Source organism: Rhea americana, unplaced genomic scaffold, assembly GCF_003343005.1.
Source record: "Rhea americana isolate MKP2758 unplaced genomic scaffold, rheAme1 scaffold_119, whole genome shotgun sequence".
NCBI classification, from domain to species: Eukaryota; Metazoa; Chordata; class Aves; order Rheiformes; family Rheidae; genus Rhea; species Rhea americana.
Window position 1 is genome coordinate 114,408 of NW_028185250.1, and position 19,706 is coordinate 134,113.

Sequence of the window (19,706 nt, forward strand, 5' to 3'; positions counted from 1 at the left end):
AGATTGCATTGTGAGAGGAAAAATTTGCCCAACTTGTATGGTGGTTTTTAGTCTAACTGTTTTCTCTGAGCTAGAACACAAACTGTCTTGGTATCAGCCACCTGAGCAGTGTGTAGAGCTCCCAGTCTCCCTATGCTTACCTTGCATGACTTGTCAGAAGAGGTGAGGGAGACTCTCAGGTAGAGCCTAGCAATCAGGACTTTGCCCTTTAGGATAGTATGTGAAACCCACTCTTCCTCTGTAAGAGTCTCACAGCTGTTTTCTTCCCTGTGCAGGATCCCTTGACGGATGCAGAAAGGATGAAGTAAGTGTTCTGTTCCCCCTCTATGCTTGTTGTGCTGCAGTTGTGTGGTACTGGATTCCTCACATCCTGCTTTGTGCCACCTTCACATTAAAACTGACTGGCCCTGTGGGTTCCCCTCAGAAATTGAAACTTCTTGGGGCCAGGTGGGAAGAGCTTTAGTCTGTGCCTTGCCAACATCTGCCTTGCATGTCTGCCTTCCCAGGAGGGAGGACCCAGAGCTCCCCAGTACAGGGGCAGGCACAGGAGTTGGGTGTGGAAGAAAATAGCAGATGAAGCCTTAACAAAGGTGGAGAAAGCAGTGCCTGCCTTAACCATTTTTGATGCCACTCTTCTGATGTGAGGCACTAGGAGTAGCTGCTGGTGGTGTGAGGACAGAGCTGTGAGTATTGTGCTCCAAGGCATGGTGAACTTGCACTGCCAGAGAGAAGCTGTGTTTCTGAGTTTCTCTGAAAGGCTGAGCACTAAAGAATGAAAAGCAGCAGGAAATGCTTTTGACCACCAGGCATGTCCTGGCTGAAGAGGAATGGAGTAATTAATGTTGGAATGGGGTTGCCTGGCAGCTGTGGTCACAATCTCCCTTTGTACCCCATCATCTCTACTCCTGGGCTCAGGCTGTGTKGAGGTGCTCTTTCCACCATATGTTAAAAGCAGAGGGCTTTTGAACAGCTCAAGAGGAGCAGAAAGGGCTTTCAATCTTTTGCCTCCAACTCCTCTAACCTGGACTGGGATTAATTATTGAACAGGTTTCATTCACCAGTGAGGGAACTGGAGCTGAACAGTCTATCTGGCTAGTGGGCTTTACCCTAGCACTGTAACATGAGAAGGAGCTGATAATACAGCTGGCTGGCTGGTGTGTTCTTCTCTGCCCCTGCTCCTCAAGGGTTTGAGTCTCCACCTCCTGACAATGATGCACTTCTCACTATGTGGGCTGAAGTCTCCTACAGTTTTAGTGCCTGACTTCCTTGGGATCCTGTATGGATCCTGGGCTCTAGAGCAGAGCAGGAGGGGAGTTCTGATTTAGAAAACCCCTTGTGCACTCAGTGGTACCTTGTTCCTCTGTGCCCCAGGCTACTGCAGCATGAGAATGAGGAACTGCGCCGACGACTGACCTATGTGACTAACAAAATGGAGGCGATGGAGAGGGAGCTGGAGTCAGGTCAGGACTACCTGGAGATGGAACTGGGCCAGAACCGTGAGGAACTGGAGAAATTCAAGGACAAATTCCGTAGGTATGGAAAAGAAAATGAGAGAGGGATAGAAATAGAGATACCTCCCATCGAGGACTCACTCAGCTGGCTTGAGTAGGCTGTGCCCTGTCGTGTTGATCCAAGACATGCTGCATCCTCAGAGGGGTGCCCTCCCAGACTGTAAGGAGGGAAAGGGCTCTACAGCCATTGCTTGGTGCAGCTTCCTCCACAGTACAGTGTAGGAACATTATACGACTTGAGGGGTTGACTGCAGCAGGGAATTCTTCATCTATTGGATATAAGGCAGGATCTGGCTTGTACAGTTAACTGACATGTGAAGAGCCACTGATGGTGGCAAATACTTGCATCACAACTTTACCTAGAAAATAGTGCCTCAGCTATCTCAGAGAAGTACTCCAAAGTCATTTATACCCTTCACTGCAAGAGCTTGGAAGGGTACTAGGCTAGCCTCGCTTCCCCTCTAGTAAGTTGGGGCCTGAAGACCATAATGTGGTAGAAGGGAGGCATAATGTGGCTGGTTGTCTCAGTACTGCAACTATCAGTCTTTTTGGAGCTATGAAGATGGTGGTTTGCTTGGCAGCTATGAAGGGGACTTCAATAGCTCTCTGAGAGCCATTCCCATGTGGGTACTCCTATTTGTRTAGGTTGCAGAACAGCTACACTGCTTCCCAGAGAACCAACCAAGACCTGGAGGAGAAGCTGCATGCCCTGGTAAGTGCCCTGCTAAGTCCCTTCAGTGAGGAGGTGGATGAGGCTTGTATGTTAGGAGCATATGGGGGGAAGGGACCCTGGCTTTACAGAGTGATATGGCACTGGGTAACAGTGAGATTCTGGCCATGGCCACCTACTTCACCCCCTCAAAAAAAAAAAAAAAAAAAAACTCAGCCTTGTGTCATGAACTGGTTACTTGATTTGCTTATCCCCCATTTGGTCATGCACGTAAGCTTGGTTCCCCATTGCATAATTGCATGATACTCCGTCATGTTGCTTCAGTCCCTCTTAAAATGCGAGGGATGTGTCAGCCTGTCTTGGGGTGGTCATCCTGGGAGGACAGCGGGGTAGTCAGAGCAAAGCCAACGTGCGTGTGTCTGTTGTGTGCATTCATAACACTCATGGCTGTTTCTTTTCTCTCCCTCCCCCTTCCCCTCTCCTCTCTCTCTCTTTCTCTCCTCCCCATGCTGCTGCTGGCACACACTGGGCGCACTCACCTCTCAGGCCTCTCTCAGCCAAAGCTGGATTTTTGCAGTTGCGTCTTTTCGTTTGTGTGTTTTTTCTTTTTCCTCTTTTCGTGTCTCAGCCTGTTAGTTTCATTGTCAGTCCCACATGCACCATCCCAGATGGAGGGGCCCCAGCCCTCGTCCAGCCAAGGGCTCACCCAGTATCCAGCAGCTGCCCACAGACACAGCAGGTCCTGGCTTGCAGTGCTCCGTCTTAAGAGCATTTGACTCTAAGCCAGCTGAAGCATGAGGTGTTGGGTAGTGGTGCCCATATGCTGTGGCACTGCACAAGATGTAGAAGGCTGTGGGCCTCATTTGCTCCCTTTCCTTCCCCTTATGGGCTGTGAGCAGGCAGGTTGAACAGCTGAGGTGATGATTGCCTCCATGTAGCCCATGATGCTTGTTTGGTTCTAGAGCTCGAGCTTCTTGGGTTAACATTCATTGCCCCTGTGCCTAAAGGGGCCCCATTTGGGTACTATGGGGTGCGTATGTGGGAAACATCCTTTCCCTCTTACCTTTTGAGTATGGCTGTGCTGTGCTACTGCTATGTGCAGCTGGGCCTTGGTAGTCACAGCCTCAGCGTAGGCTGGGGCATTATGGGAGGAATTGAYTGAGAAGAGGATGGCTTGGTTACTCTGAGCTGTTGTCCCTTTATCTGCCACGTACCCAAGGTCTTAGGGAGTTTAAAGAGGAGAGATCACCTGCTGTGGGGAGGACATAAACTGAGCTCTGGATGAAGCTGCAGAAGTTCTCTTTTTTACCAGAGCAAGTATTGAGTTCGTTCAAGACCGTGCCCTCTCCCTGCCAAGCATACCTCTAGCCTATTCAGCATTGACTGCTGGATCCTTATGGGCAGTATTCTCATTTTCTTGCTCCAGAGCAGAGGGGTGGGTATCACAAGCTCGGATGTCTTTACTGCTGGTGGTAGTGTGGGATCAACCACCCCAAACCTACTATGCTTCTCTAGAGAAGCATCAGAACTAGCTCTGCACTGGGCACCCTGTGGAATAGGGCAGAGTGGAAACATGGTTGTGCTGCAAGAAGCAGTACTGCATTAGAGGTTGAAACCCACCTGTTACCTCTGAGACTAGCAGAATGACTGGCACCACTTACCTTGGGAGTCCTTTGATGGGTAAAAGTTCCCCTTGTCTGTTCGTCTGTCCAGAAGATTTTGTATCCCAACTGAAAATGTCATTGTGCTATGCTTGGAGTGAGGTGGGCTGTGAAGCCAGGCTCTTCTGTGCTGGTGAGACTTATACCTGGTGTTCTCTTATCTCAGATTAAAAAGGCAGAGATGGACCGCAAGACGTTGGACTGGGAGATTGTAGAGCTCACTAATAAGCTGCTTGATGCCAAAACCACTATCAATAAACTGGAGGAACTCAATGTAAGTGTCAGTCTGTAAATGGTGGTGGAAATGTGAGGTATGGGGTTTTTCTCTCATTCCAAATTATTAATGAGAGTATAAAGAAGCCTATGAATGACTTTGGTGTGTATGAAAGTGGGAGTTGCATGGAGCAGTAGGCACAAGTGAATAGAAAAGGGCCTTAYGGGATGAACAAGGAAGAGCTGATCTTCAAGTTTGATGTGTTCACCTTTTTGGTCTTTGAGCATTAGATTTGACCTGAATTCAGGCTGGACCAATTGAGATGTCAGAGTTGGGAAGGAGTTGATGACTTTTCCACAGCATTAATGTAGCAGTTCTTGGATCTGGTGCTTGTTGGCTGCTCTGAACTCCCTCCAGCCGACTTCAAGGTGCTGGAAATGGGCGGGATTTATAGAGATGACTGAGAGCTCTGGGATGGGATAGCAAATCTGATGGGAATTTTTGGAGGTAATTAAACTCCTGAGAAAGAGGGGTTTGGTATACTAACAGAGTATATGCCTGGAGCAGGGAGTTGGAATTGAAAGGGACTCCCTGGCTGAATTGTAAGGAAATACACTGGAGTTTGAAGTGCCTTGGGGTAGGATATGGAGAGGAGTGAGTGGTGGGTACTCTCCTGAGTGATTCGTGAGATGTGTCCTTATGATTCTGTTTAAGCAGCATCTGGTCAGATGATGCCTTTTAGCTGAAGAGACCAGGCCAGTCTGACAGTGTTACATCCTTTGTGCCCTCTCTTGCAGGAGCGGTATCGGCAGGACTGTAACCTTGCAGTACAGCTGCTCAAGTGTAACAAGTCCCACTTCAGGAACCACAAGTTTGCTGATGTAAGTAGCAGTCCTGCTGAGGTGAGGGAGAAGGGCTCACAGCCTCTGCCTGCCCTTTGCTTTACTCTAGGTTTCTCTGCAGGGCAGTTGACCTCTCCTCCCTCAGCCCTAGACAGAGGTGTGGGAGGCTCCTACTCCCACTGAGAAGGCAGCTCAGAGCCTTTGCCAGCTCCTCTTTCACACCAGCTCCATTTCACAGCTCAGACAGGGACTGTTATAAAAAGCACAATAACCTTGAATTTGATAGCCTGCTGGGTGCCTGATAGGAGTTGTCAGGAGGACAGACTTCTCTCTTTCCCTTCTCACCTGGCCACTTGGAATGGCCATGCTGCCCACTTAAGGGTGGGGCAGCAGTAGGCTGGCCCTATGTGACTTGTTGGTCTGAGGAGAAGTTAGGGGAACAGCATTCAGAGTAGGCTTTGTGCCTTCTGAATGGAAGAGTTTGTACCAAGTCATGCCTTCCTCATGGAGTCTGTCCAGACTTGTCCAAGCCTCAGCATGAGCAAAGACAGGAGTTACACCTTTCACATTAGTAGTGTTACTTTTTGGGTTGAGAATAGCATTCAGGACTTTGCACCAGCTCAATCTTTGCCTGTACCTCTAGTCTGCAGCCCCTCAAATATTTCTCTCAGCCAACCTTTGTACTTGTCTTTTGTAACTTAGCAAATGACCAATGTGTCACCATCCCCCTCCCGCAATGTGTCTCAAATTAGCGCTCTTGAGGTCAGTGTATCAGTTACTACTGGGGTAACCTTGACCTCTCCCAGCTGTCTCCCCTCTGTGGAGCTTTGAATTCTGTCCCCCAGAGTGCCATGTCCCACGTGGCTGCCACTGGAGAGGGACTGGAGCTGAGCCACTGTTCAGGAGCCATCTGCTGTGCAGCCAGCTGTTCTCATGCAATGTGCCCTGCGTCCCCAGCTTTGGATGCAGTTTCCTCCTGGCTGTGACCAGATGGGCCTTGCTTCACCACTCAGTGGTTTGTGGCACTCTGCTTTCTGTGCAAGTATGGTGACTGGAGTGAAAGCAGCTTTGTGGTATGATGGGGAGAGTAGGATAAAGAGCAGTGCTTTCCCCTTGTTGAGACCTCAGTCCTGAGGCTCTGATAATAGACCTCCATGTTTGCCCATCTGAAATGGAGAGGGTGAAAAAGTGGGATGAGATGGGGTAGTTGATGGGAACGAGGGAAGGCATTGATTCTGCGCGCAGGCAGGCTGCCAAGGTGGCAAGGCTGTAATTACTGCATTCGGGGAGCACTGCAGACCTCAGCACTGGGGGCTGTTCAGTCACTTCAGTGCAAATGCCAGTTGATTTTCCACAGATCAATAGACTCCTCCCTAGCATGTGCCAGTTAGGCCTTGTCTCTGCTCACAGTGTGGGGTCTGAGGCCTCTGTGACACTTTGTCCTGTTCTCTTTCCAAAACGGATCCTGTTTGGATGGCCTAGACCCCAACTGTAGTGTTACAGCTAGAGCCTTGTTAGTTCCTATAGGGCAGGTTTGCTTTGGAGAAAGATGCTTCCCTCAAGGCAAGATAGACCAATGTGCTAGCATCAAGATAAGGAGCATAGAGCACACTTGAAGGTTGGAAAAGGCAGACTATTTGCAACTTAATGGCTTGCCTGGYGGTCTTCTAATGCCCTTTTCCTTCTCCTTAGCTTCCCTATGAGCTGCAGGACATGGTCAATAAGCATTTGCACAGCACTCAGGAGTCTGCAGGCACTGGCCAAGAGGCATCCCACACCTTGGCCCCATCTGATGTTGTGCCCACTTCAGTTATTGCCAGAGTCTTGGAGAAGCCAGAATCTTTGGTTTTGAATTCAGCCAAGTCTAGCAGTGGCACTTGTCCCATGGCTGAGGATGTCTTTGTACATGTTGACATGAGTGGAGCCATTCCTGATGCCTGCAACAGTGCAGGGCAGATGGTGAAAGAGGGAGGAGATATAGGGAAGCAGCAGAATGGTGGCTGCAAGCCACAGAGCAGTGTGGAGAGCATGCCAGAGGAGGTACCTGCCTTTGAGAAGCTAAGTCCATACCCTACACCCTCCCCTCCCCATCCTATGTACCCTGGACGCAAAGTGATTGAATTCTCTGAGGACAAAGTAAGGATCCCAAAGAACAGCCCGCTGCCCAACTGTACGTACGCTACACGCCAGGCCATCTCTCTCAGCCTGGTGCAGAGCGAAGATGAGAGCTGTGACAGGCACCGGACGCTCCCCAACAGCCCTACTTCCGAAGGGCGCCGTTCAGCTTCCAGCTGTTCCTGTCAGCAGTCCCCTAAAGCAGCAAGGGCTCATGGTTCTTCCCAGAGCAGCCCATTCAGCAGCCCACCCCAAATCCCCAGCGCCTTTGCCAGCTCTGCCAGCTCTGAGGAGGACCTGCTGGCCAACTGGCAGCGCATGTTCGTGGACAAGGCGCCGCCCACCTCGGAGCGCGTGCTGATGAACCGCACAGCCTTCAGCCGTGACACGGCCCCCGAGCTCCAGAAGAGGTTCAGCCGCTCCATGCAGGAGTTGGGTAGGACAGCCTCGACTTACTCAGATGGTGAGGAGTCTGCACAGAGCTGCAGCTGGACCGTGAGCCGGGACTCGAGTGTGGACACAGACAGCACTGAGTCCAGGGCCCGCAGAAGCCATTTCTCCTCAGATTATGGTACTGATTTCTCCCAGGATGAAGCCCAGAAATTGCTGCAGGGAAATGGTGGAGGCACTGCTGAACCTGGAAGCCCATCATCAGAGAAGCACAAGGACTACGTGGACCTTGGCCTGCCTGAGAGCCCAGCTGAGGAGAGAGAAATGTTGCTCCAGGGGAGCAAGGAGAGCAACCGAGGATGTGCCCAAGAGGAGAGTGGAGAAAGCAGGGTCAAGCCTCCATCCAGCCGGCCACACCGCAGCCCCAAGCGGATGGGGGTCCATCATTTGCATCGCAAGGACAGTCTGACACAAGCCCAGGAGCAGGGGAACCTTCTCAGCTGAGGCAGGGGAAGAAGCAGCCACATGCTGCAGAGCTGTGGGATGCCTCCATCTGCCCACCCCCTGAGTGAGCAACCTCTCTCAACATCCTTCAACTCAGAAGGACTCAGGGCTCTGCTCTGAAGCTTTTATTTATTCTTTTTTTTTTTTGATACATGGAAGAGCTGGGGTCCTTCTTCCCCAGCACCTCAGACCCGCAGTACTAGCACACTCATGTGCAGAAGCGTACCCACTGCCCTGGCACACTCACAGCTCTGTTCACAGCCTAACACTGGTGCCTGTACCTGACCTCACTCTTGGTACCCTCTCTTCCTGGTGCCTGTGCCTCCTTATGCTCTGATCTTTCCTTTCTCCCTTCCAGCTCAGGTACTTGAGGCCCTGGACTCTTTCATGCTGATGCCCACAGCTGCTCTGTTCTCTTTTAACTTGTGCCAACAGGGCACAGTGCCTGTGCGGTGGTGTCTGATTCCCTGGGAGCCCCCAGGGGCCATGAGCAAGGCATGAGGACTCTCCCTGTGGATGGCTTGGGCCCCGGGGATGTGCTGGGTTTGCTGATGTCTTACTTTCCTGCTGGGTTTTGTTTTCCCTAGCTGCCCTCTGGGTAGGCGATGCTGATGGGTGGTTCTCCTCCAGAATCTGTCTCTGCAGGTCCCACTGCCTGGCTCCTGTGCCATGCTCAGCACCCGGCCCCTGCAGGAGCCATGCACAGATCCCTGTGCTGTGGTGTTGGGCACTGGTGCTGTCTCTGCTGAGGCTGTTTGGGGAGGCCAGCCTGCGCCCTTCCTGGGGTAGAAAGGTCACCTGTTGAGTGCTGGGGTTTGTGTTTGCGTGTTTCCTCCCTTGCCCCTCTTCCCCCACTCTCTGCTGTTGCTTTGTTTGAATGGTGCTGATTCTTTGCTCTTGGGTGGGCTGCTTTCTTCTTTCCAAGCCTTTGGTTTTAGGGTGTATTTTTTGTTTTGTTTTTCCCTGCCCTGCGTAAACAGGCACAGCAGTTGGCAGCCAGTCTGTTGCCTGTGTTAAGGGTGTGTTGAGCAGGTTCTGCTCTTAGAGCTGCGCTCCTTCTGATCCTGGCTTCCAGCCTGCAGCAAATCCCTCCAGACTTAAGAACAAGATTTCACCCCAGGAGAGCAAGGAGTGAAGGACATTGCTGGGTTTTTCTTGGCAGGGCTCCCTGTGGGGCTCGCAGGGGAGTGAGGGCAATGTATGAGGAGCTGCTCCTTGCAGACACTACCTCACGGCTCGGTAGCAGCCCTTTGCCAGGGTCTCTTTACATGTCCCCCTTCTCTGGGGGGTGGTTCCAGGCTGGCTCTGGCGCCTCTCCAGGGCCTCCCCTTCGGGGTAGGGCCTCTCTGCGTGTTTTTCCTAGTGTAGTGTGATATTGCGTGACTTCTCTTCAGTCTTGTGTGCTCAGTGTCTTAGTGTGTGGGGGGGAGGTCTGTAGATGTAGGTGTTTTTGGGGGGGCTTGCAAAGCCTGGTGTCCTGTTTATAATTTCCTCCTGTGCCCTTGTCCATCTGGTGTTTCTTAATTCCCCCAGGAGTATGAGGCAGAGCATCAGCYTCATTCCCTGGGCTGTGTTCCCCTTTCACCTCACCAGCTTGCTGTCTGGCTTTTGAGTTGGGTTTGTGTCGTCTTCCCACTGTACTCGATGAGTACTCTTTGCTCTCTGGCTGTGCTGGAGGAGAGCAGCCCTCTGATCAGGTGAGAGCTCTTGTTCAGATGCCATCAGCAAGAAGTGGAGCCGCCAGCTGTCCAGGGGCCTGCTTCTCTCCCAGTAAACCCAGTCTCTCACACTGCTTGCAGCTGGGGGCAGCCAGGGCCTCAGCTTGAGCCTGGAGGCTCCAGAGCTTGTGAAAGGAGCTTCAGGCTACTCTGGTGGCTGTGTAGGTTGCTCTAGGTACCTCGGTTATAACTGCTGCCTGCACAATCGCCTTGTTTCCCACCTCTAACAGTTGTGGAGCAGGATGCATCCTCTGGAGTGGAGGTGGGACTTGGTATTTCACTACAGTATTTCACTTGATACCTGTGCTAACAGGCCGGTGCTGAGAATGAAGCCTCCTCTTAGCTTGCAGGGCACTAATCTCCCCTGTCCTGGATGTGGGATCCTTGTGTTTGCTCTCACCATTCACTCCCTTGCCGTTTCTTCTGTTCTTCTGCAGTATTACAGGGGGCTTTAACCTGTGGTAGCCACCAGCACCTGGCTGTTGGGCATCACCTTAGGTCGGGTACTGACTGAGCAGTACCCCTTGCTCCAAGAGTGCTTGTGGCGTATCCTGGGGACGGCACAGTTACCTGGGCTGGCTGACATGGGTTAGTGAGCCCGTCATCTCCATTGCAGCATGGGAAGCATTGCTCCCTGGGGCTCAGTCCCTGCTCTCCCAGCTCCTGGCATGCTGGCCAGGGGGACGAAACCCACTCTATTGCTGAAGCAACTGGTGCTGATGGCAGAGGTAGCTTTCACTCTGCTGCGGTTCACAGTAGACTAAAAGAACGATGAGGGGCTGCAGGGGTGGGAAGGAGTGCCTGTAGCCTTCCCAAACACCTTTGCCCTGCAGTGTTAGGCTGCCAGCAAGGCGCTGAGGGGAAGCCAGCAGCCTCAAGAGGAGCAGTAGCCCTCCGAGTAGGCACCGTGTCTGTCCTCTGCCCTCCCAYGCGTCTCTGGCAGTATTGGCTTTGGGCCTTCAGCGGGCCCCACTTTCAGTGTCCCAACTCCAGACTGTTAACCTGTAACTAATGTGTTTTTTTTCTGAAATTTTCAAACTGATGTATATTTTAAGACCAGAAATAAACTATTTTAAAAGTAGGTGGTGATGGCTGTAGTGTTTTCTTAACTGGGTAAAAGTCTGGACCAGACAAATCCTGAGCATATGAGGAGGCAGAGTGTTTGGTGGTGCTCTCTCCCAAGTTTGCTGAACTGTATGTGCCACCCRCTAGGCTTCCCAGGGAAAGGGAGCCTGAGACTTGGAAGTTTTTCAACTGGTTACAAATTTACTGGTCAGTATCTGTCCTACTTCAGCATCAGTCTATGGAAGGTGTTTGGGTAAACCAAGTCTGGTAGGARGGAGGCACAATCCTGGGTAAGGAGTCACAAGCGGGGACGAGCAGTGTCCGTCTTCTGTAATCACATCCAAGCGCACACTCTGGACGCACCTTCTGGCTCTGAATGCACCCGGACAGCTTCGAGATCAGGCTAAGCCTGCAGATCAAAATCCCTCACTTCTGGCAGTGCTCATGTCACTTCTTGCTTAGAAGCTACCTGTGACTTTTTCTTTTTTTAATAGCCCTTTTTCTGTGTTTCTGAAAGTTGCCTGATGAAATAATGTGAGCAATTTTCACATTATTTAAAGGCTGTGCTGTAAGAAATGGTCTTAAGCTGTCAAAACCTCTTTGCAGTGAAGGTGTTATGCTATRAACATGCGCAGCATTACACCAGAAAGTTCTGCCTGCTCTCTTTCAAGTATTTTGCTGGCTGTCCATCTGTCTGACTTGTGTCTTGGCAAAAACCTCTACATGCTGATTTCCTGCCTCCAGAGTAGAATGAAGTATGGCTAATTCTTTTAATATTTGCTGCTTGTCTTGAAGCTCTTGAACTTATGTGAGTATCGGTACTTATTTCCAAAAGCGAGTTTTGTGGGAACAGGAGGGGAGTTAAGACACCCTTTCTGTTGACTTTCTAAGAGTTTTATAGCTCGGGTGCCAATCCTTTACATTTTTTTTCCTTTTTTGTTGGGGGGGGGGAAGAATGGGGTTGATAGGAAGCCCTCCAAATGTGAGTGAGAAAGAGTTTCTGTAGATACTGATATAGACGCTTGAAAGAGTTTCTGTTACCTATTGAACTGCACTGCAGAGGTAGGAGGGTGCGATGTGTTTTCCTCCTTCCCCAGTGGTGCTGACTGTGCAGGTGCATGGAGCACTTTGCTCTCTCTTTCCCAAGCCCCATCCTTATGGGAGTGGGGGGGATCCATGGCGCCTTCTGGCGTAGGTGTCTGGAAAGAGGCAGAGAAGTGTTTCCTGTTCCTTTGTCCCTGTAATTAATGATTTTATTCTGCGCCTGTTCTAGCGGCAGCTGCTGCCACAGTTTAATCCTCCAGGCTAATCCAGTTTTGAAACACAGTCTTCTGCCTTGTATGGCTCCAGCAAAGTGCAAGGGGCACTTGGCTGAGCCTCTGAAACCTGCCACTGGCTGAAGCCTGCACGCGAGGGTGGGTGGCTGGTGCCAGGCTCCCTGCAGATGGGCTCCATCCCATCCCTCCCCCTGTGGCAGAAGGGAGGCCTCATGCAGAGCAAACCAGGCGCTGACCGGCCTTGCTTGTGGGCCAAGCAAGGGTTATGGAGAGGCTGCCAGCATGGCCCCTGAAGGAAGCCCCTACTCCCTGTGTGGTGTGGACACAGGTGCCCAAAGGTGAGCTGGAAGGGAGTCCTGTTATCTTTTACCACTGTGGAGGAATTTAGCACTCTTCCAGCTGGGGAGAACCTGCGCTGGGCCCTTTTAGAAGCCAGGAAGTACTTGAATCCAGCTTGTATTTTAGGAGAAAAGCTCTGGACTGTTAATGAGGGTGAGAGAGTTTGGCTTTCTCATTTTGCTCATTAATGCCAAAGTGCTTTCCTACACAGGCTGACAAGACTTGCCTTGTGTGTGGGAATCCAGCTACTCAGCACACACTCTTGCAGGAGCTTGTGTCTGCCAGGCTAAAGGTATTTGCCATATTTAGTAGAGACTCGCATGCCTGGGTGATGGTTTCTCCCCCTCCCCACCTTTTAGCGATGCTGAGAGTAACACGGTGCTCTGCAGTAGGGCCATGCTCAGCAYGGGGCAGCTGGCCCTCAGGGAACGGACACATCCTGGCTGCAGCTGTGGTGGTGGTGGTGGGGTGACTGCAGGGTCCATGGCCTGCACAGGGACTTTGGGGCTTGCCCCAGGGCTGCAGCAGGCACCTCTCTGCAGCAGGGCACTGCTCGCACTTAGTGTGACAGTACAGAGGGGGTCCAGGGGACAGTGCGTTTGCACACTGCTTGTCTGCGCGCTGCCCCTACACACTAGGGCATCTGCCTTGCAGAACCAAAAATGCAGCTCAACCGTATCTCAGCGCGGGAGGACAGAGAAACYTCCGTGCTGAGCACCTCGGCCCCCTGCGTGCGTCACTGCAGCCTCGCAAAGCAGATGCAGGGGGCTGCTGGGCGGCACAGCAAGGGCCCCGGTGGGGCGGGGGCCCAGCCTGGCCGTGGTGGCACTCCCCCCTGGCGGTGGGGCCTGGCCCCGCACAGCGCCTTACCGGGTCCCCCTACGCCCCTTGGCTGCACAAGAAAGCACGCCTCCGTAGGTTTTTCCTCCTGCCACCACCACCCCCCCCAGACACCAGTTCTTTCAGCTGCTGGCAGCACATCTGTCCCACTACCATGCTGCCCCAGACAGCGGGGGAGTGAGCCAGTCTCCTGCAGCTGCAAGCTGTGCCACATCTGTGACCTTTATAAAACTCTCATCATGACAGCAGCACAAGCCCTAGAAGAACATCTGTTATACACATCYGAATAAATACAGCCTGCAGGCCAGGAGGGCACAGCCAAACGCGAGGAAGAGGCAGGGCAGCGTGATCTACACATGCAGCGACCGGACAGTTACAAGCGGCTGACAGGGTGTGTGACAACACAGAGACGCGTGTGGCGAGTCACTCGGACCAGGCTCCCAAACTCCGGCGTGCAGAGCCGAGGGAGGTGTCAACAGGACACGAGATGCATGAGAAGAGTGTCCGGGCAGACCCACCCGCAGCATGGGAGCCCAAGGGGGCCCATGGATATGGGCACACATGTGCGGGGCAACATGAGCTCCCTCGACACAGGTGGCACGAGCTCAGGCCACCCRCGTGGTGCTCTTCAGGACAGAAGCAGGTAGGGTAGCCCAGCTACATTTCTGTTTCTGCTAAGAGGCTGTCACCAAGGCCCGACGTCATCAAGACCATCTGGGAGCTGGAATCTGTGGTGAGAAAGGGAGAAAACTGTGAGCTGTAGAAGAGACTGGCGCTGTACTCCAGACACAGAGGTGAGGATGAGGAATTAGAGCCCAGCAAGGAGGGAAACAGAGGCTGCTGAAAGGATTCAGAGACTGAGTAATGCTCTGTCCATGCAGCACAACAGATTTGGTTTGTGGGGAGTAAGGGGGAAAGCAGTGACAACAGCAAAAGACCACTTCTGTGCCAGAGCTGGGGGATCTGCATTTGTTATCCCTCAGCTGCTTGGGGTTTGTGGCTGTTAAGAGGAACATCCGCACTGAAGGCCCTTCAGACATATGCTCGCAGGTGATAACTGCTTCTGCTGGCCAGGCTGCGCCCTTAGCAAGCTCTGTGCAGCCTTTTCACAACATGCCTTTTCAACTAGAGACAGCACCCAGGAGGGACTGGCTGGCAGGGTGCAAACATACCAAACCCACACGCAGAGTGGTGATGTAGCCTTCCCAGACATAGGGAACACAGGTGGCAAATGGCTTATTTCTGTTGTTGTTTCTTTTTTCCTTCTCCAGAAGACTGGAAATCCTCACTTTCTACACTGTGTGATGGGAAGATTTGTGTAGCCTGCCCTTGCCTGGTGTCAGCAAGGTGAGGGCACCTTTCTGGCTCTGTGACTGCACCGAGCACCAGCCAGAAACACTGCATCTCTCCCCTCGCCAAGTGAATCAGCTGCAAGGAGGATGGGCATGCATAGCAAATAAGGCACTCAGCAGGGTACCAGTTCCTCTTCTGGAAGATGTTAAACAGCAGTGAAATTGTTCTTTTCCCCTGGACATGAGGGAGATCTTTAATGCCCACATGCTTCAGACCCAGATTCCTGCACACTCAAAATTGCCATGTGTGATCTCTTTTTTGGAGATCAGTTTGAGGAACTGGATCCAAAAGTTTGCCAGAGGTGCCAGTGCAGCATTTTCATGGCTTTGATAAATAAGGATCCAAACGTTTTGAAGCCCTGGGAGTGGCTGTGCTTGTCTGTTAGTTTGAAATTAGAATTGGGAAGGAGGAAGGGCAATTAAGGATGCCAGTTGAAGAGAAGAGAAGAGAAGAGAAGAGGAAGAGAAGAGAGAAAAGAAAAGAAGCAGGATCACTATGCAGCCTTAGCAATATACAATATTGTATATACAAAAAATACAGAACAGACTATTGGTATCTCTGTACTGTACCTTTGTTTCTGTTACAAGCCACTGCATAGACAGACTGTGGCACCTGGCTAACTGCTCGCAAGTTTAGGCCATAGAGAGAATAGCTGATCATATGCAGATTGCCAGGGGATTCTGGAAGCAGTGAGGAATGACAAGAGTTTTGGCTAGGGTATCTTGGCAAAGGCCTGGGAGATCTTTGATGCTTCTACTCTCAATTTTATCTTTATACAAAAATGTTCATTCCTGCAGCATCAGCAAAAAGACTTCTGAGGCACTGTTTCCACTCTTTGCTGCAGCCGCATTGTCCTTGGAGACAATTTCCAAGGACCCCTTGGAAATCCCTTTCCAAGCACCGCTCGGCCCAACACTATTTAACGTGAAGGTCRTGCCTGCAGGCAGTCTGGATTGCAGCTCACAGGGAGAAGGGACAGACCCCATTTGCCAGCCCCACCATGAGACCGGTACTACTAGGAAACACCCGAGGCACCCAGATTACCCAGATACCGTCCATCAGCCCCTGCCCCCAGCCCCACGGCACTGGGGCCCCAGAGCTCTCACTGTTCTGGCAGATCCAGGGGTTCTTCTCCCTGGCTGTGACTTCTCGAGCCTCGGTCTCTTCCTCTTCCTCTCCCTCTCCCTCTGAGAGCAGATCAGAGATCTGCTGCTGCAGCTCAGGACTAATGTTGTTCTCTGCCAGGATAAGCGTCCGCAAGGCTGTGGGGTAATTCTCTACCATGTCCAGCAAGGTCTGGGCAGAAAGAGAGAAAATAAGCAGCACAGATAGCTAGGTTGAGCAGGAAAGGTTTCAAAGCTCTGTTCTACCAGCTCCAGCCCTCCTCTTTTCTCCTCTACCTTCCTTTGGTTTTGACCTCCCTTCCCCAGGCTTTGTGAGAGCCTGAGGACTTTCCATCTTTCTCTGGGAAGAGCTGAACTAGGATTTCCTCCTGTACCTAAGAAGAGGTCCTATTACTCCTATAGTCTCCTGAAGCATGTCCTACATTCTCTGAGCTAAGTGAGTCTTCTCTTACCACTGGGAGCTGGAGCTCTGACTGGACAGCCTGTGCCGCTAAGCTGTGGCCTCTATCTGTCCACAAAGCCTTAGGTCTGACTCTCAAATCCAACCTCTTACTTCCAAAAAAAACTGAACTAGAAATTTCTCCCTGCTGATCCGAGGCAAGGCTGTAACAGCTGTAAGTCAGGAGCTGTGGCCTACTAGCTCCTCTTGTTGCTGAATGTGATGGGCCAGGGRAAAGCAACAGCTCCTCTGGGTGCTGAGAAGAAGGATGGATGTRGATTCTAGGAGGCGAACGGAGGCAACTATAGGTCCAAGGGCCTCTACAGGTGGCCAGGACCTACACCTTTGAGGCTTTAGTGATGCAGTATGAGTACCAGGCTCTCCTTACCTGGGCTGACTGGTTGGTAAGTCCTGTTCCCTCCAAATCCAGAACTTCAAGGGTTCGACTGGAGGCCACAGCAACAGCGAGCATCCCTGCTACCTGGTCTCCTATGGGAGAAGCAAACTGGGGATGTCAGTATTGCTTGTCTTCACTCATATAATATCACATGCCCTCATGGGGCTGTGGCTGTGATGGAAACATTCTAGGACTTTCTGCCTTCATACAACCTTTAAGTCCCAGATACCTTCGGGAAAAAAAGTTGTTGACTTACTCAGAAAAAAAGACAAGGCAAGGGGCATTATTTTCAGGTTATGGGAATATTTGCTGATAACAAGGGGGAACATGAAGGACAACAGGGAAATTGTTTTTATTCTCCAAGGAACTCTGTTCACCCTCAATTCCTTCCTATTCAAGGATGCAAGGGCCTTTAACATCCCCTACTCGGGATCTCAGATGCAGAATAAGGAGCTGACTAGCCTAAGAAAAAGGGGAAGTTGGAGCCTGGCAGAGGACAGTGCTCCAGCTGATGGACTGCCACTCCAGACAGCAGATAGACTTTTGGAGTGGATGCAGCAGAACTGGTTTCACAGGAGACCAATGCTGGGGAAGAAAAGAGACTCTAGCTGTTGCCCCAAGGCTCTCTGGGGAGTGCTAGGATAAAGTATGACTGCCGCACCTCATCTTGGGAAGAAAATAAGGCTGCTGCCAGGTAACACCCCGGGGCTACTGCTGCACAGGAGGAGGCACCTGGTCAGACAGACAGGGCCCAGAGACACTCCGTTTCCAGGCCAAAGTAAGGAGGGGAGCACCAGGCCAGTGCTTGGGAGGGCAGGGTGCAGAGGCATGGCCTGGTCTCCTCCTTACCACTTTGCAGCAGAGCTGGAGAAGGAGAGTTAGTTTCTATGGCAACCGCTGCCAGGCTCTCCTCCTCCTCACTGTTCCCTGGAGCAGATGAAGGGGGGAGCGCAGAAATGTTGCCAAGCCAACATCGGGCCCCAGAAGCAGGGAGAAGTGGAGGGTCGAAGGTGACGACAAACAGAGGCAGTGGAGCAGGCAAGGCAGGCAGGACGCAGCCTTCTTCCTGCATCCGTGCAACGCTCTGTAAAAGGCAGCTGCACACCTCCCAGCTGGGCACGTGGCCACATCACACACACAGCTCAACAAGGCTGGCCTTCCTTACAGCTGAGAGGGAACTCACTTCTGGGGACCAGAAGTGACCTATGGAAGAAACGGCCTCATCTCACTAGTGAAGATCTGCTGCTCTGCTAGAGCTCATTCCTGGYCACCCACCCAAGCAAACTGGACAAGCCCTATGAGGGCAGGAGTGCAGCTTCCCTGCTCCTCTTTTCTGGCCCACTGCTTACCCAGGGGGTTGTAGTCCAGGTTCAGCACTCGGAGCTGGGAGCTGTGAGCCACTGCAATGGCCAGACGTCCCCAGCCCTTGCTTGTAACACCTGGGTTGGCGCTCAGCGTTAGCTCTTTAAGGCCTGGAGAAGAGAGAAGCCAAATCATAGCCTAAGGGTCACCAAAGCTGTCAGAGGGGAACTATTTCAGCTAACCAGAACAGTTCTGAGTCTTGTCCCCTTTACTGTGATTGGTTTAAGGGTTTGGTTTGCACTGACAGCCATTATCACTTATCCCACTGACTGTTGCCTTCATTTTTACTCTGTAGCTGTCAGGATTTCTCTACTCTTCCAACTCAAGTCTTGCTTACCCTAAACAGCAAATACAATGGAAACAAGTAAAGAATGTGTGAGGTGACTGACTAGGAGGAGGAGGTGACAAGAGGTGACAGGTTAGAGAGTAGGAGGTCTAACCTATGATGGGGGACCAGCTGAGATGATAACAGAATCGGTGTCACTGCCTGTATGCCGAGGAGAAGGTGTTAGGAGAGGAGGTGGAAGCATTTTGAATGTCAGAGGAGAGGGACAGCCTTACTTCTGTCAGTGCCAGCTCTTGTTTTAATCAGCCCAGTGGCCTCAGACCACTGAAGATCATACTCGGCAAAGATCTAGGCCTTGGCACCCAGGCTATGACCACCTAGCTGCGCACTTAGAGTACACCCACCATCAGAGACAATTCCCAGGCACTGACAGTGAAGTCAAATGCTGAGGTAGCGGCACACTGTACATTTACCTAGTCATTATCAATGCACAAGTGCAAAACAACAAATTAAAAGTCATCCCCTCCTCTAAATTCAAACACTTGCATCATGAACCTGAACTAACCAGTTGGTCCCTGAGCTTCAAACTGTGCCAGCAGGGCAGACTACAAGCAGAAAGCCTACACACGCCTGAGGGAACAGCTCCTCTATTGCTGGGCTTTTCTGCTTTATTTAAGTGGGGAAAAAAAAGAAAATTTCTCAAACAGAAACTGTTGAGCCTGCCCCCCTCTGGCAGAAGATTTGCTGCTGGGTGCCGAGGGGTCTGCTCCATCCAAAACCTGCAGCGGCTTCTGCACAGCCCCCAGTCCCTGGCGCTTACCAGACTTGGCCCCGTCGGGYGGCAGGAGCCCACAGATGAGGTTGATGCCTTCGTCGCCCAGCATGCAGTCCCCCAAATCCAGAGCCACCAGCGAGGGATGGATGGAGAGCGCAGGGTTGAGGAGGGCCAAGCCGGCATCCGTCAGGGGACTCCCGTGGAGGCTGCACGGGGAAAAGGCAGAATTACCGCAGAGCCTTCCCCCTCCCGGCCAGGGGTGAGGAGAAGCAGACCGGGGTGGTGGTGGGGGGTGCAAATCTGAGTGCCAGGCGGGGAAAAAGCCTGTGCTGAGAGGKGCCGCCGGCGGCGCGGGGTGCGGGCAGCCCCCTCCCGGCGCCGGGCCGGGCCGGGGCAGCCCCTGCCGGCCCGGGGCGGGCAGCGGGGCCAAGGCCGGCTCCTCCCCGGGAAGGCTGCGGGCGGGGGCTGGGCAGCGGCCCCGCGGCGACTCACAACAGCGACTGGACGGAGCGGTTGGTCTTGAGGGCCTCGGCCAGCTGCTTGACGCGGTTGATGTTGGAGACGATGCCCAGGTTGAGGTTGAGCTGAGCCAGGGAGCGGGACTCGGCCACGCCGCGGCAGACGTGCCCGAAGTCGCGCTCGGAGAGGCGGCAGCCGCGCAGCGACAGCAGCCGCACCGAGTTCTCCCGCAGCCCCGCGCAGATGTCGCGCACCTCCGCGCTCGACAGCGTCTCCCCGGAGATCTGGATGGACCCCGGCAGCATCTTCCGCCCGCGCCGCGCCGCCCCGGCTGCGGGCGGCGGCGGGCTCGGCCGCGGCGCCCC

The 19,706-nt window shown here is 52.6% G+C and overlaps 2 protein-coding genes across 6 annotated transcripts in view; one reads left to right on the forward strand and one right to left on the reverse strand.

Moving 5' to 3' along the window:
- The window catches only part of TJAP1 (tight junction associated protein 1), a 40,594-nt gene extending 29,888 nt beyond the window's left edge, over positions 1–10,706 (forward strand). For all 5 annotated transcript variants that reach the window (XM_085320019.1, XM_085320028.1, XM_085320056.1 and 2 more), the window contains 6 exons: positions 276–304; positions 1,372–1,533; positions 2,157–2,223; positions 4,009–4,116; positions 4,854–4,937; positions 6,591–10,706. In XM_085320019.1, the coding sequence (XP_085176145.1) occupies positions 276–304; positions 1,372–1,533; positions 2,157–2,223; positions 4,009–4,116; positions 4,854–4,937; positions 6,591–7,907 (1,767 nt within the window). In that variant the 3' untranslated portion in view covers positions 7,908–10,706. The remainder of the gene's footprint in view (positions 1–275; positions 305–1,371; positions 1,534–2,156; positions 2,224–4,008; positions 4,117–4,853; positions 4,938–6,590) is intronic.
- A 2,690-nt stretch (positions 10,707–13,396) lies between these two features.
- LRRC73 (leucine rich repeat containing 73) lies at positions 13,397–19,653 on the reverse strand. The gene is made up of 6 exons (XM_085320067.1): positions 19,375–19,653; positions 18,928–19,088; positions 17,809–17,931; positions 16,451–16,551; positions 15,606–15,795; positions 13,397–13,874 (listed from the first exon to the last, which is right to left on the reverse strand). The coding sequence occupies exons 1-6, from the start codon at positions 19,644–19,646 to the stop codon at positions 13,804–13,806; spliced, it is 918 nt and encodes a 305-aa protein (XP_085176193.1). The 5' UTR covers positions 19,647–19,653; the 3' UTR covers positions 13,397–13,803.
- Positions 19,654–19,706: the final 53 nt, after the last annotated feature.